The sequence below is a fragment of the Argiope bruennichi genome, chromosome 9, assembly GCF_947563725.1.
Source record: "Argiope bruennichi chromosome 9, qqArgBrue1.1, whole genome shotgun sequence".
NCBI classification, from domain to species: domain Eukaryota; kingdom Metazoa; phylum Arthropoda; class Arachnida; order Araneae; family Araneidae; genus Argiope; species Argiope bruennichi.
The window spans coordinates 6,943,832-6,957,638 of NC_079159.1; the positions used below are offsets into that span (position 1 = coordinate 6,943,832).

The following is a 13,807-nucleotide window of genomic DNA, read 5'->3' on the forward strand; positions in this document are numbered from 1 at the left end:
ACCGTTACCTCGGCCGTAGTAAGAAGCTGTCAGCTTGAGTTCATTCATGCTCCACTGATGAGAAGAGTTGTATGCCGAAGACAAGAACAACCCGTCACCTCTCCCAAACAGAGAGATTCTGTTCCAGGCTTCCTTCCCGCTAGCTGTTGTTACAGCTGCAGAAATATACAGATGGAAATACCTTATTGTTTTGGCACGTCCTCCTTTCAAGGATCGGGAGTTAAAAAGAATGTGTGATCAGCTGCGATTTTGCTGTCATATGTGGATTTACGGTGCGCCTTAAAGTGAAGTGCTGATTTAAGAACGATATTCTGAAAAACAGTGAATTCGATGGACTTATGACTGGTGAAGTACATATGTTTTTATAGACTGAAAGTTCTTCCAGAACTATTTGTGCGAAAGGTGACTCAATGGAATTACTTGGATAATTTTTTCAGACTGGTGAAATTTCAGAAGATAATTTCATTGCTCTTCAGTTTCAAAGTTTATTTTTACATCAGTGCTTATTCAGTTGTCCTATCATGAATGTGGCATTAAAACTTTGGGGCAAACGATGATGTAATGGTCAGCCGGTGCATATTCATACGTCACTGCTATATAATTAAGTTTTTATTATCTGATGTATGATTCAAGTGAAAGTTGACGTTGCCTTACAGCCTCCTCTCTGAAACTTTCTGATTACAAGTCATTCCTAGAATTAGATGGTTATTTCCGTAATCGATTAGGAACAGCTTTCCCGAGAGACATCTTTTGAAAATAAACAATCAAATGTAGCTGTTATCGATATATCTTGCTCTTAAGGCCGCCTGTTATCGATTGTCGAGTTTGTGTTTATACCGTGAAACGTGTCTGGTGTTGAAAGAACACTTCAGATTTTTCTTCTGAAAAATACAAATAGGAGATAAATTCTCTAATTACTTGGCTGATTGTTATTGCCAAGTAGTTTTTGAGAATTTTTTTTAAAAAGAAATAATTGCTTTTAGCTTGGAGCTTGGGTTTAGCAGCATTAGATTCTGCTTTACTTTAAGATCTTATTTCTGTCAACATTTCTCTTATTCATCTTGTTATTTCTTTTAATTCTACAGAAAATTTAAGATATTTGCATTTCATTATTCGAAAAATATCAGCATTTTTTTATGAAGAAGAATATCATTTCAGAAATTTCACCTGAATAATCTGAAAGCTGTGCATTATTGTAATAGAATTTGCTCATTGCACTAAAATTTCCAAAACAAATAACTAGTGTACTGTTATAATTTAATTATTACTGCGGAAAACTTTACAAATATAATTACTGTTTTTTTCTTTCCGCCGATTATTTAACTGCGAATTAAAAAGAAACGGTGATTCGAGATTTTTTTCTGAATTCTGGAAAAGACAACTTGCTGGAGTAAGAACACCTGTTTTCTATTTGCCACTTGTTTTTGATGACTTAACTTTTTTTTCAAAGAAAGAATCATCATCTAAGGAATACAAATCTAGGGCAGCCCTCATTTTTGTAATTCTGCCCACAGCAGTTTTGAACTTTTAACACTTCTTTTGAACTGGCGATCCTTTCTATTTTGACCCTAAGGGCTTGTTCCGAATACAGAGTTTTCTGCCATTTCGTAGTGAGAAAAAATAAGGAGTGCTATTTGAATCTACAGGAGAAACTGACGTGATATTTTTTTTTAAATAAAGGAAGAAATAACTATGTCTCTGCCGAGATCATTTACGAAGATGTTGTGCAGCAGTGGAAGATCTCACGAAGGCCAGGGTGAGTTCCCAATATATATTCGTATTTAAAACAATACACCATTTTCGCTTTGTCTGTTGGACTTTGATGTTATGTTTGTCTTCTTAAATTGTGTTTGATTCTTTGAATTCATTTGAAATTATTAGATAATTTAAGCAAAAAAGAAAATGAGAAATTTTAGTTTTGTGACTTTACTTAGAGAAATTTTTATTTAATTGATGCAATTTATGCCTTTTAATATGCAACTTCTTTATATTATGTTTTTAAATTTCATGAAAGTTTGTTTTTGCCCAAAAAGTGATTAGAAACTCGTCAATACATAGTGAGCTGTCGTCAGAAACAAAAGAAGCACACACGTTCACGAATTCAGCATTCAGATTTCTCAAATTTTAGCCACATTTAATATTATGAATATTTTTAATGTTAATTTTCCTTGGATATATGGTGCTTGAAAAAGGTTGTATTATTTTTATTGTGCATTTCTGCACAAGTGAAACGATTCTACCATCCCCTTCGTCTGTTTGTTGCTCAAACTCGTAAAATAATTCTTTAAAAACATTTAATCTTGAATGTAATAATGATTCATTTTGTTATTATTTACAAATCTATCGGTAAAATAAACAGATTCAAAATCAATTTATATTATCAAAATTTTTATAAGGAATTTCCGATAATGATATATTGATTATTTTTGTAACTTTAGTTTTGTATCAGTTTCGATATGCCTATGAAGAAATACAATAGCGTCTGCTGAATCAAAAGTAAATGTTCTCAAGTAGAAAATTACAAGTTATATTTATATTTTAAATATTTGTTATTTTCAGTATTTCGAGGGGCAACAAATATTTGTTTGGTTTAATATCAAAATTTTTGATGAATAGCCGTAAGATAATCTTTAAAATAAAGTAATATCACATTTAATGATATTATCTAATGCTATATAATAAAAGAATTTCATTTCTTAGAAGATGTATTTCCGTTCATTTAAGCTTTTGTAGCAAAAGGGTAAGAATTTCAAAAAAGTTTCAAATTGTGTCAAAATATATTTTTAAATTATCCTTGATTTTTTTTATTTTACTCAATCTAAGAGGATAAGTTAATATTGATGATTTCAATTGTTTTGAATGAATTGTTTTTCATACATTTCAGAAGACATAGAGGGGGATTGAAAAAAATAATTTTCACCTTCTTATTTTTGTAAATAATGTTCACAATAAAGTTGCCGAAACCTTTGTTATTCTATGCAAATGATTTGCAATTTATAATTTTAAATACTCAGTATTGACTTTTGATTGCTATTACATGTAACGTAATTTTTTAATCTTTTATCTCACTATATTTAGAAATAAATTTCAGAAGAATTACAGAATTATAAACTTGTAAACAAACGTGTAAAAAATAATTGAAATATTACTGTACGCTAAATTATAAAGGTGTTTTTTTTTTATTAATAAGTTGAATGAAAAAAATCATTTTGCTTTAAAAAGAATTTGAAACTTATTTTAGTAACGCCATGACCTTATCATGCTATGACCTTACAAGAACATCTTAAGAATAAATAATAAAGAAGCAAGAAGATAAAAAAGCTAAATAAAGAAATGGCAGTTAAATTTTATTTGTTTATTCTATTTATTTGTACAGCTTTGTCTTTAATTAAAATCCTATTATGATTTGACTTGGTATCAAATATATATCTTTTTTTTTCCATTTAATACCAGACTATGTATTAACTTTAACTTTTTACAGACAGATTTTATATCTTCATTTTTTTTAGTCTCGATTAAAAATGTTTCTGATGATTTAATCTTAACATCTATATGTTAATTTTCAGTATGTTAGTAATATGCTTGAATAAATTTAAAAGCTGGAAAAAAAAGTTTCCTTCATTTTTCATTTCAAAATTTTCAATCAATAAAATATTGAATTTTGAAATGCGCTGGAAAATGATTGATTGTATTTTTGTATTTCTTCCCACACGAAACTGAAATTAGGAACTCTGAAAGAAGCTTTAATGTTAAAGTAAAATATTAATAAAACAAGCGATTTTTTAACTTTTAATTTTCACCCTTTTCTTTCATTTTAAAAATCGTTTAAAATTTAATTTACTGAATTGCACAAATTTAGAAGAAATGCAGATTTCAGCATTTTCGAAATCGAATTTTATGATTTTGTGACCGATTTATGCTCTTTTATGCACTAAATTTACAATATTTTTTTTACATCTGACTCTTTTTGTATAAATTTATTGATTTTTCTTATTTCGTTCATCATCTTATTTTATTTTTTGGTGTCAATGTTTGATAAAATTCATTATTTTATAAAGTTCAGCATTTTTTTGGTCCAAACGGATGTCATGTCTTCTGATTTTATAGATTTTTCATGTTTTCTTTTTTGATTCATTTCAGATTTATTAAGTTTTTACTACTAATATTTTCTGCTTATTTCTTGATGTTGATTTTCTGTTTAAAGAAGTTGTCATTTTTCATTCTCATAAATTTAAAATTGCAGCAAAAAATTTTTAAATATCAGAAATTTTTAATTATTTTTAAATTTAGTGTTCATATAACTCAAAGAACTCGTTAAAAATATGATAATTATTATAAAAATTTATTTTTTTTAACTCGTTCTAGTTGACTTTTTTCCATTCTATTTGATATTTCTTTGTTTCTACATTAGTTACTAAAATTATTTCTATAATATTTTTAGCATATCTGAGTTAAACATTTTTTTAAAAAATTGTCTGCTTACAAAACACTTAAAAAGTCACTGTACTGTCTGTATCAAATCATAATTCCTCTTATATATGTAGAAGACTTCGCTGCAAAATTGTTTCACCGCTGGCAAAGCCCACAGTTATTCTCAAGTGTTTCTAATTCAAGGCTAAAGGGATGCTCCAAAAAAAAAAAAAGAGTCTGCTAGGAGAGATGCGAGTCTATATATAAGTCTTCAAACTTTTAAATATATCGTTTAACAAAATAATTTGCATAAGGACAGTGAGAATATTCAGTTTCGAAAACAAGTTCTTGGAACAGTGGATTTTTTAATTCCCCCACCCCCAAATCTTAAATATCTTTTTATTACATTTACTCTCATGCTTTTTAATAAAAATTAGTTTTTTGAGGATTGTTTTTATTTTTAATTAATTATTAAATGCAATGAAAATATTTTATTTTTCATAGGGCCGGCCGGATAGCAAAAAAAGCCGGATAAGCCGGAGTACTCGTAACTTATTTCTTTGCCTAGCAATACCAGAAGGCAAAGTTTTTATAATACATATTTTCCCACTTCTTATTGAGTACTAAGCCCTCCATTTATCTCAATGTGAACGCAGCCGTTGCCCGGTATAGAAGCAGTTCCCTTGTTAAAATAAAACGCTCTGTGCTGATAGTTTAAATAAGTATTTATTAGAGAAAAAATAAATTAAAGGATATAAACTGTTCATATTTTAACATAAATTCTGTAATGCCCAACTTAAATGCAGGAAACATAAATAATGTTGCCAATGCAGCCTGCCTTATTTAATTACAATGAAAGAAAACTAGCTCGGGTAATATCGTGAACCAGATACTCGGGAGTGTACTGCTTTTGTAAAATGGCATAGGATTTTTGCTCTTACAAATAAATATACGTAGGGGGAGGGGGGGGGGAAGAATTACCGTCTATTGCAATTTGCTGAGTGGTGTATCAAGTGGGTTATCTGTTAGTATTTATATGCTGTACTACTTGATGGAATTCATCTTAATCGAAACATCCATTTTTTTCTATTAAAGCTTATTTTTTTTTGTCTGCATTTTTTATTCTGTTTTTTTTATATTGTTTTATAATATTTCGCTGCAATTGTCAATCAAAAATGCAGCACCGTCAATATTATTTCTGCACAAGGAAATGATTTTAAAAACTCTTTCTATCACGCTGATTTTCAACTTAATTACCATTTTTTGAAGGTCGTTGTTATTCTTTTGTAGTGAAATTATTTACTGCAGCACAAACCTGTTGAGATTTGCCTGCGGAATTCCGCCCAGATGGTAGCACGTAACCTTAATATTTATCGACAACAAGCAATTCATATATAAAGAAAAGAAAAAGATGAGTTCCCGTTTTTGATGTCAAAGAGGAAATTAACTGAAGACTTTTCACCCTAAAATGATCAAATCTCGTACTGAATTAGCAATGACTCGAATTCATTGGAATAATGCTGATGTTGATCGAGTTTTTGGGCCGCAAATAAAACTGAATCAGCGCCAAATTTAAAGATTCTGTCACGAATCTTTAACAAGACTAGACTGATAATTAAGAATTCTTAATTGCGTTTATTGCGCTTTTTTAACCTTCTGTTCTTGGAAAATAAACAAAACTAACTGTGTTCCAATTCTTCTACGTCTACAGACGGCATCTGATATTTTTCATCCTTATGAGTGGCTGCATAGCTGGAATCGTCTGCTTTAGAATTATTTGGATGTTTTTTTTTTCCTTCTTCTTTTTCTTCTTTTGAAAGAAAGCTGTGTTATTAAATAATTCTTACTGTGCTGTGTGATTCTGAAGATAAAATTAGCATAAAGAACTATTTTCTTAATTTTTATGAAACAACAGCAATGTTTATATTATTATTCCATTCAGTGTCATCGCATTCAGTATTTTTCATGCCATTGGTATAACATTTATGATTATGTTGTTTTACACATAAAAAAGTTTTTAAACTTTTATTGCTTTAATTTTGCATTTTTTTTAATATATTATTTTTATTTTTTTCTCATTTAATATCAAAATCAACTGACTGAAATTGTGAAGTTAGTTTATATGAAGGAATTCAAAAAACATTCATGTTTTGGTTTAGTTGTTTGTGAACTTTATATAACACTGCGGTTATTTAACTTTAACAATAATAAGTTAATTTTGTTTATCCACGCTTCTTGAAATGTTCCATGTGTAATTAGACTTGATTTTTCTTCAATCAGGAAAAATAATATTGCTTTACAAATTTATTTATTAAAAAAATAAGCGAATATTTTTTTATTAATTCTGTCTTCTCAAACACAGCGCGCATATAAAGGCATTGCTTCTTATTTTAAATAATAAAAACTTATTTTCTCTTTGTTACTCTTTTTATATCTAATTATTAGTTATTTCTTGTAAAATATTTTGTTTGTACAGGAAGTGAGTGCTTCAGCATCCTGTTGTTTGAGCTCATTCTAGAGTATATTTTCAAACACTGAAGAATGTGTCTCCTTTTTTTTTAATGCGTCAATTTTTCATACCAGTTGTGTGAGAAACAATTTAAATCTTTTGAGGCTTGTCTGAAATATTCTGTTTAGTCTACTCGTTCTATACCGTGTGAAACAGGAAATGCATGAATTTTTTGAAATAGGAAACCTGTTATAGAATTTTAATTCAAAAGCGATGCCATGTATTGATTTCATGCTCCGCTGCTCTTTTTAGGAAAACTCCAGTAAGATAGCATCAAACAATCGTTATTTCGGACATTTTTCTCGGCACTCTTGTTATGTGATAAAGTAACTGTAATCCCTTACCATGATTGTGGTTGAAAATAGTAATTGAGTCAATACTCTAGAAGCTATCGTCTCGTAAAAATTGTTTCCGAATTTGTTTTGTCTGTTTATTGAATTATAATTGCAAATTCAGAGACATTTACTTTCTTCTTTTTTTTTCTGAAGTAAATAAAATGTTCCTTAATAATTTTTCCAGTCTGATTATAAAGTATGTAAATATTTTGATATTCAGAAAAAAGTATACAATTTTTTAGCATTTTCCCTCCTTCTTTCGTTTTTTGAGTTTAAAATAAGAATAATGCCTGTCCTTAGCGTTTTTAATATTTGCCTTTCGTTACTTCTTTTAGGTTCCAAAAGATTTCTTTAGGCATATTTTCATTCAAAAACTTTTATTATATATTATAAATATATATTATTATATAAACTATATATTATAAAATATATTTATATTATAGACTATATTATAAAATATATTTATATTATAAACTATATATTTTATATACAACTATACTATGTAAACTTAAACTATATTTAGTAGTAAGAAGATAAAGCATAGAAATAAGTATTCATTAGAAGTAAAAATAAATAAATAAATACAATTATTTAATAAGTTTAATTGAAATGTTTTAAATTTACGTTTCTATATTGAGGAATTTTTATATAAATACTTGATTTTTCAGAACTTTCAATACCCTCGAAATTCAGTTGTTCCTCTTCGTGTCTTCGCAAACCATAATTTAAAATGCCGTGATCCGTGTAGTCGTATCTACATCCATCGCCATTGCCAATTTGTTTTGACAGTGCATAGAAAATTACAAGTTACTGCATCACCAATAAATTATTTTTTTATACTTGTTTATATTTCTTGGGACTTTAGAATGATCTCCAGGAAATTAAACCATTTGTTTGAAATATATTTTTATGGCACGAAGATCGTTTAATAGTTTTTGAATAAATTCTAATCCTGCATGTTATAGATTTGTCTCTTAAAAATATATTTGAATTAAATGATTTTAAATTATTTGAATGGGCATGATATACTGTGGAGTGTTTTTCATTCCGTCAACCTGTATCAAGCTCAAACTCGATAAGCTGTTTTCGTTATAGAGCATTAACTGGCCTTCTGGGGAGGGGGGGGGGAACCAACACGAAAAAAGCCTGCAAGCATGTAGAAATGCACGAAATGGATGGCAAAGTGAACAAAATTACACGAAATTTTTCTCGTTAGCAAGGCGAGCATAAAGTTTTTATCATTTAAATAATTATAATTTACATTATTTCATTTGATAAAGAATTAGTTATTTATTTTGATTGTGAGTCAGTAACTAAGTATTATTGATTATAACTGCGATTAGAATAAAACTGAACATGCAAAAGAATTAAAATTTTTATAATTTCAGAACAATTGAATTATTTTGCTAGATTGACAAATACCTTATTTATTGTCTTGTTTGGACATTTGCACTTACATTTCGGATTGCTATTTCACAGCCAAATTATCTTAGTACTTTTTTTAGTTTGTAAAAAGTTTTTTTTTTTTTTTTTTTTTTGTAGCGATTTAGTATTTAAGGCGTACAATCATTTTGATAATAGTTGCATTTTCTAATCTTACGGCTTTTGGTATTATTCGTTTCAGCATCCTGAGACGATCAGTTTTCGACGATTCTATTTCACTAAGGGGTGAGACGCGGAAGCTGTGCTCATGTCCGAAATTTACTTGATTGTTAAATGTAAACGTTTCCTCCTATCATCTTCCCTCTCTCCTTTATTTTGTCGAATGAAACCCATCCTAACGCATGCGCAAAAAACGCAGAGGGTTTTAGAGTCCGTTGGCAAACAATGCATGCCTGTTGCACGTGCAATTCTAATATTCAAGACGTTTTCGTAATGAATTAGTACTCTTGCTTTATATTTCTGATGATTGCAAGAGGACCGCATAAAATGCGTCGTAGTTTACACAGGATTTCGTGACGCAATACATTTCTTCTGCTACACCTGTACGCCGACAACACAAATGATGCAAAAGCGTATTTATTTATTGTTATGAATCATTGAAAAAATTCTTTAACAATCTGTTGCAGCAATTATCGCCATTCTTATGTGTTTTCATATTTCACGAAACATTACGGAAGGTAATTTTCGGGAAATAAACAGAATCGAAAGCGTTTTCTTTGCATTTTGTGTTTTAATTAATGTGCGATTTTTTTTTTTTTTTTTTTTCTCCTCCCTAATCGTGGAGATGTGCATCGGCGCATCTTCAAACAAACAATTAAAGGATTTCTGGCTCTCTTTTTTTAGTTTTGGAATGCCGAAACGCTTCACGAGGAACAACGACCATTAAAATCCGCTCCTCCCCCATACCTTTAAGCCAGCTGAATAACTGGAATATCTCCTTAGGCACGCCGAGATCTTTGTGTTCAGGAAGGTGTTGAAGGTCATTCCGTCAAAAATAAAAAAATATATATTTATTCTTCCTTCTATTCTTTCTGTTCAGATCGTAAAAATGGACAAAATGGATTTCTTTTTTTTTAAACTTGCATATTCATGTAATATGTGACAACTTCTTATTCCTAAAAGAAAGAGGGAAAGAAATTACATTGCCTTTTGGAAATCTTTATTTTAATAAAACCATTCTTAATAAAATATCTCTATTTGTAATGTTTTATATTGCCTTAACTAAATATATATCGAAACATTTTCGAATCGCTTTCCCGCTGCATGTAATTTTTCTGAAGTTTGCTTGTATTTCGAAAATTAATTAACTGTCAGGATTATTTTTTTGACAATAAAATGAAGAAATATGAACACTGTCAAACTTTTGAATTGCATTTAACTTCTTTCTAAAAAAATATTTATTGAAAAAATTGCAAATATAAAACGTTTGTTTTCATTATGCATTTAATGAATTGGATCCATTTAAAATTTTCCTTTTAAAATATTGCTGTCTGCTTATAAACATTAAAAAAACTTTTTTTTTTAATTTAGAGGTATCAAAAATATTTGGAAGATAACAATCCCTATAAAAGCTGAGTTTAAAATTTGTTAGATTTGGTGGTAAAAGTGTAAAAAGACATGAATGGTTATGAATTGCTCAATGACAACTGCATATACGAACTTGCTGGTTTTAATCAAAGCCAAGTAGTTCAGCTTTTGTCTTTTATATTGCAGAAGGTTTTTTTAATATTTAATTTTTTAAAAATGTTTTTCCTTTCTTTTTTTAAATTGCTATCAATGCTTATCTCATATGTTATTAATGATCGATGTATGAATATTTTGATTTTGATGAACTAAATCTAATGCACTTGCCGCTCGTTGCATATAAAAGTGAGATCTCTTCTATGTAGCTGATGGCTTCGCGTGCTAAATATGAAAATTATATATGATAAAAAGAAACATGAGATTGATAGTGAGGAAAGTTTGTTTGCCGTTATCAAATAGCGTTAATTCTGCTAAATTTTAATATTTTTAAAAATTTTCTATAGATTTCATTTGAGTTAAATTATGTTTCATACCATGATGTTATCATCTTTTAGCTTTTGAAGTTATTCTCTTATTTGAAAAATTAAAATTTTAACATTTTTAATATTATATCTTTAATTAATTAATAATATTAGATCTTTATATATTTAAAGCTTTAAATACATCCCAATTTCTTCAGAGATCTCAATTACTCGCACAAAAAAAATGATTAATTTGTAATTTACTTTTTTTGCAAGTTTTAATGACTATTGTTAAAGAATATAATAAGGATTTCTTTTTTAATCTTTTGGGTGTTTTTTACCTTCGCTACAACAATACTTGTTTTTATTTATCTAATTCATTTACTTTATATGCCAAATGTATATTTGCTTATGTATCTTGAAATTAATTAATGTTAATTGAATTATAAATGCCTTTTCATTGCATTTAAACCGATGAAATGTGAATTTTATGATCTGGGTGTCCATTGCACGGGCAAAAGTGGACTTCATTTTTTTTTTCCCCTCTGTAAAGATGTGCATATGTATTTTTAATTCTTTCCTTTAAAGATGTACAGATATTGGATATTAAAAATATTATTCTTATCTTAAACATTTAAAGAACAGGTTATACTCAAAAATAAATAAATAAGTAAATAAAATATTTTTCAACAACTTACATTAAATTTTTAATCTTAAATAGGAATATTTTAACAAAAAAAAAATTCTTATAATTAAATGAGTCTTTATCATTGGAATGTAAAAAAAAAAAATGCTTGAAAACTAATTTTCAGATTTTCAATAAAACCGAAACACAAGATGCATTTTCACTTCTCTTATACAAAGTGGTAATTGTGCATTGTTGTTGCAGTTTTTCCCTCTCCTTGCTTTAGAAAATAATTGAATTCTGTTCACCTCCGAAAATGAACTCGTTCTAAAAATAGAACAAATCGAAGCGTTTTTAAGATGGGAAAAATCGGTAGAAGGGTTTAAAAGCCTCATCATTAAGAATCGAACTCGATACAGTCCATTGGCCTATTTCGGGATATTTGGTTGGATTTGAAAGGATTTTAAAAAAGGGATGGCGTGCGCTTATTTGAATGAAGTTAATGGACAATTTCAGATGCAAAGGATGAGTTGTAGCTCGGACAAATGGCAGAATGCCCTACACCCTGGGGAAACGATGGGGGAAAAAAATAACCGTCATTTCACCAATCCTTTTATTTATGCATTTTTTTCCTCATTGTTATCGGCAGAGTAGGAAATTGTATTGTTATGGGCATTATGTTTTATCGACAAGCAGATAAAACGTAACTTCTGCCATTTTATATGATAAAATTAAGGGATGTAATGATGTGCTTTATTTGGTGCCTGAAGCAGAAAATTTGAAGGTTGCATGGATTCTAATTTTTTTTTTTTTTTTTTTTTTTTTTTTGAAAAAAAAAATGAATGCGGAGCATTGTGGTATTCCAGGTTTATTCCGCAAATTGTTTTGCATGCATTAAAAACATGGCTTGATCCGGAAGAGAATCCTTCCACCCCCTCTACTTCGGAATATTTATGTTGAAACTCGATGTAGAAAATTTGAAACATAATGATTAGGTTAATCATATGAAATTCCTATTCAGATATTATTTATGAAATTGCAATGCATTTTCTCATATTACGGAAACATAAAGGTCTCTTAGAACCTATTTGGTCCATTTTTTATTAATGGTCAATTTCAATGGTTAAGAAAACAGACTTATTTTCTTATTTCCATTCAATTATGAAAATGGTCCAGATATTTTAAACAATTCCATTGCATGGTTTAAAAAAAAAAAACTTTTTAAGTATCTATTTGCAAAAGAAATAAATAAATGCTTTCAGAAAAAAAATATGATGTTGAATGAAGTTTTATGCTTTTATTTATTTATTTTTTTGAAAATCGTTCCATGAAAAAGCAAAAGTGTTATGCCATATAAATAGGTATATTTTTTAATATTGTAAAATATTTTTTTTCTTTTATAAAATATTCTAAAAAAAATTTAAACATTAAAATATTATTTTTTGAATTTTTTTTAAAAATAAGTTTTTATGTTTTTTTTTATAAAAATGGACGTGAAGATTGGCGTAATTCTAGATGTAAAAGATCATTTTCAATAATTATTTTGTTTCAAATGATATATTATATCTAGATCGGTCTAGATTTACAAAATCATTCAATATCGAATTTGTCAATTATTTTGTAACTTTAAATGAAGAAAATGAAAATGTCTTTAATTTTATGTAATTGATTAAAAACACTTAACAGTAAAAAAAAAAAAAAAAAAAAAAAAAAAAAAAAAGCAAACAATTACAAAATGCTGAGCAGTTTTATTTATTGTGAACTGATCCAATAAATTGTAGTTTTCAAATTTTTCACTTAATATAGTTTCTATCGTTCCAAAATCCAATTATTTTTCACTTGCATTTAAATGTTATTGTAAATACAGAAAGCCATTTTCATAAATTACCTGTAAGTTTACTAAAGATACTATACAGTTTACAGTACAGTTTCTTATAATATACAATACAATTTTCTTTCTACTTATTATACAGGATTTATATTTCTCCTAAAATAATATCATTCTGCATTGCTATGCTAAATACAAAGGGTGTTCAAATGAAAAGGTATGAAACGACACTGTGGTATAAACGGAGACTTTATTCAAATTATATACCATTGGTCTGAGCACAACGATTAGCGAGCCTAAGGATTCCTTGTTCCCAGAATTCCTGTGGCCATGACGGGACCCAATCCTTCATAGCGCCTTGCGTTCGCTATCCGAGTTGAAGCGCTTCTCTTTCAGATTTTTTTTTCAGGGGACCAAAGACATGAAAATCGCAAGGCGACATGTCCGGGCTGTAGGGCGGATGGTGGAGCTGCTCCCACTTGAACTTGACCATTTCCGCGTGTGTGACTCTGGCGAAGTGAGGACACGCGTTATCATGGAGCAGAACCACACCCTCCGTGAGTAGCCTCGGTCTTTTGTCCTTGATGGACCTGCGTAGTCTTCGGAGTGTCTCACAGTATGCATCGGAGTTAATGGTTCTTCTGTGCCTGTGTCATCCTGTCTTCACATGCA

At 28.9% G+C, this 13,807-nt stretch overlaps 1 protein-coding gene across 6 annotated transcripts in view; it reads left to right on the top strand.

The window, feature by feature from the left end:
• The window catches only part of LOC129983872 (ras GTPase-activating protein nGAP-like), a 425,698-nt gene that overhangs the window by 229,278 nt on the left and 182,613 nt on the right, over nt 1-13,807 (top strand). The window contains exon 1 of one of the 6 annotated variants that reach the window (XM_056093547.1): nt 2-1,756. The exons of the other annotated variants lie outside the window; for them this stretch is intronic. Coding sequence (XP_055949522.1) covers nt 1,693-1,756 — 64 coding nt within the window. The 5' untranslated portion in view covers nt 2-1,692. Of the gene's footprint in view, nt 1; nt 1,757-13,807 lie in introns of those variants that run through there. 6 annotated transcript variants of the gene reach the window in all.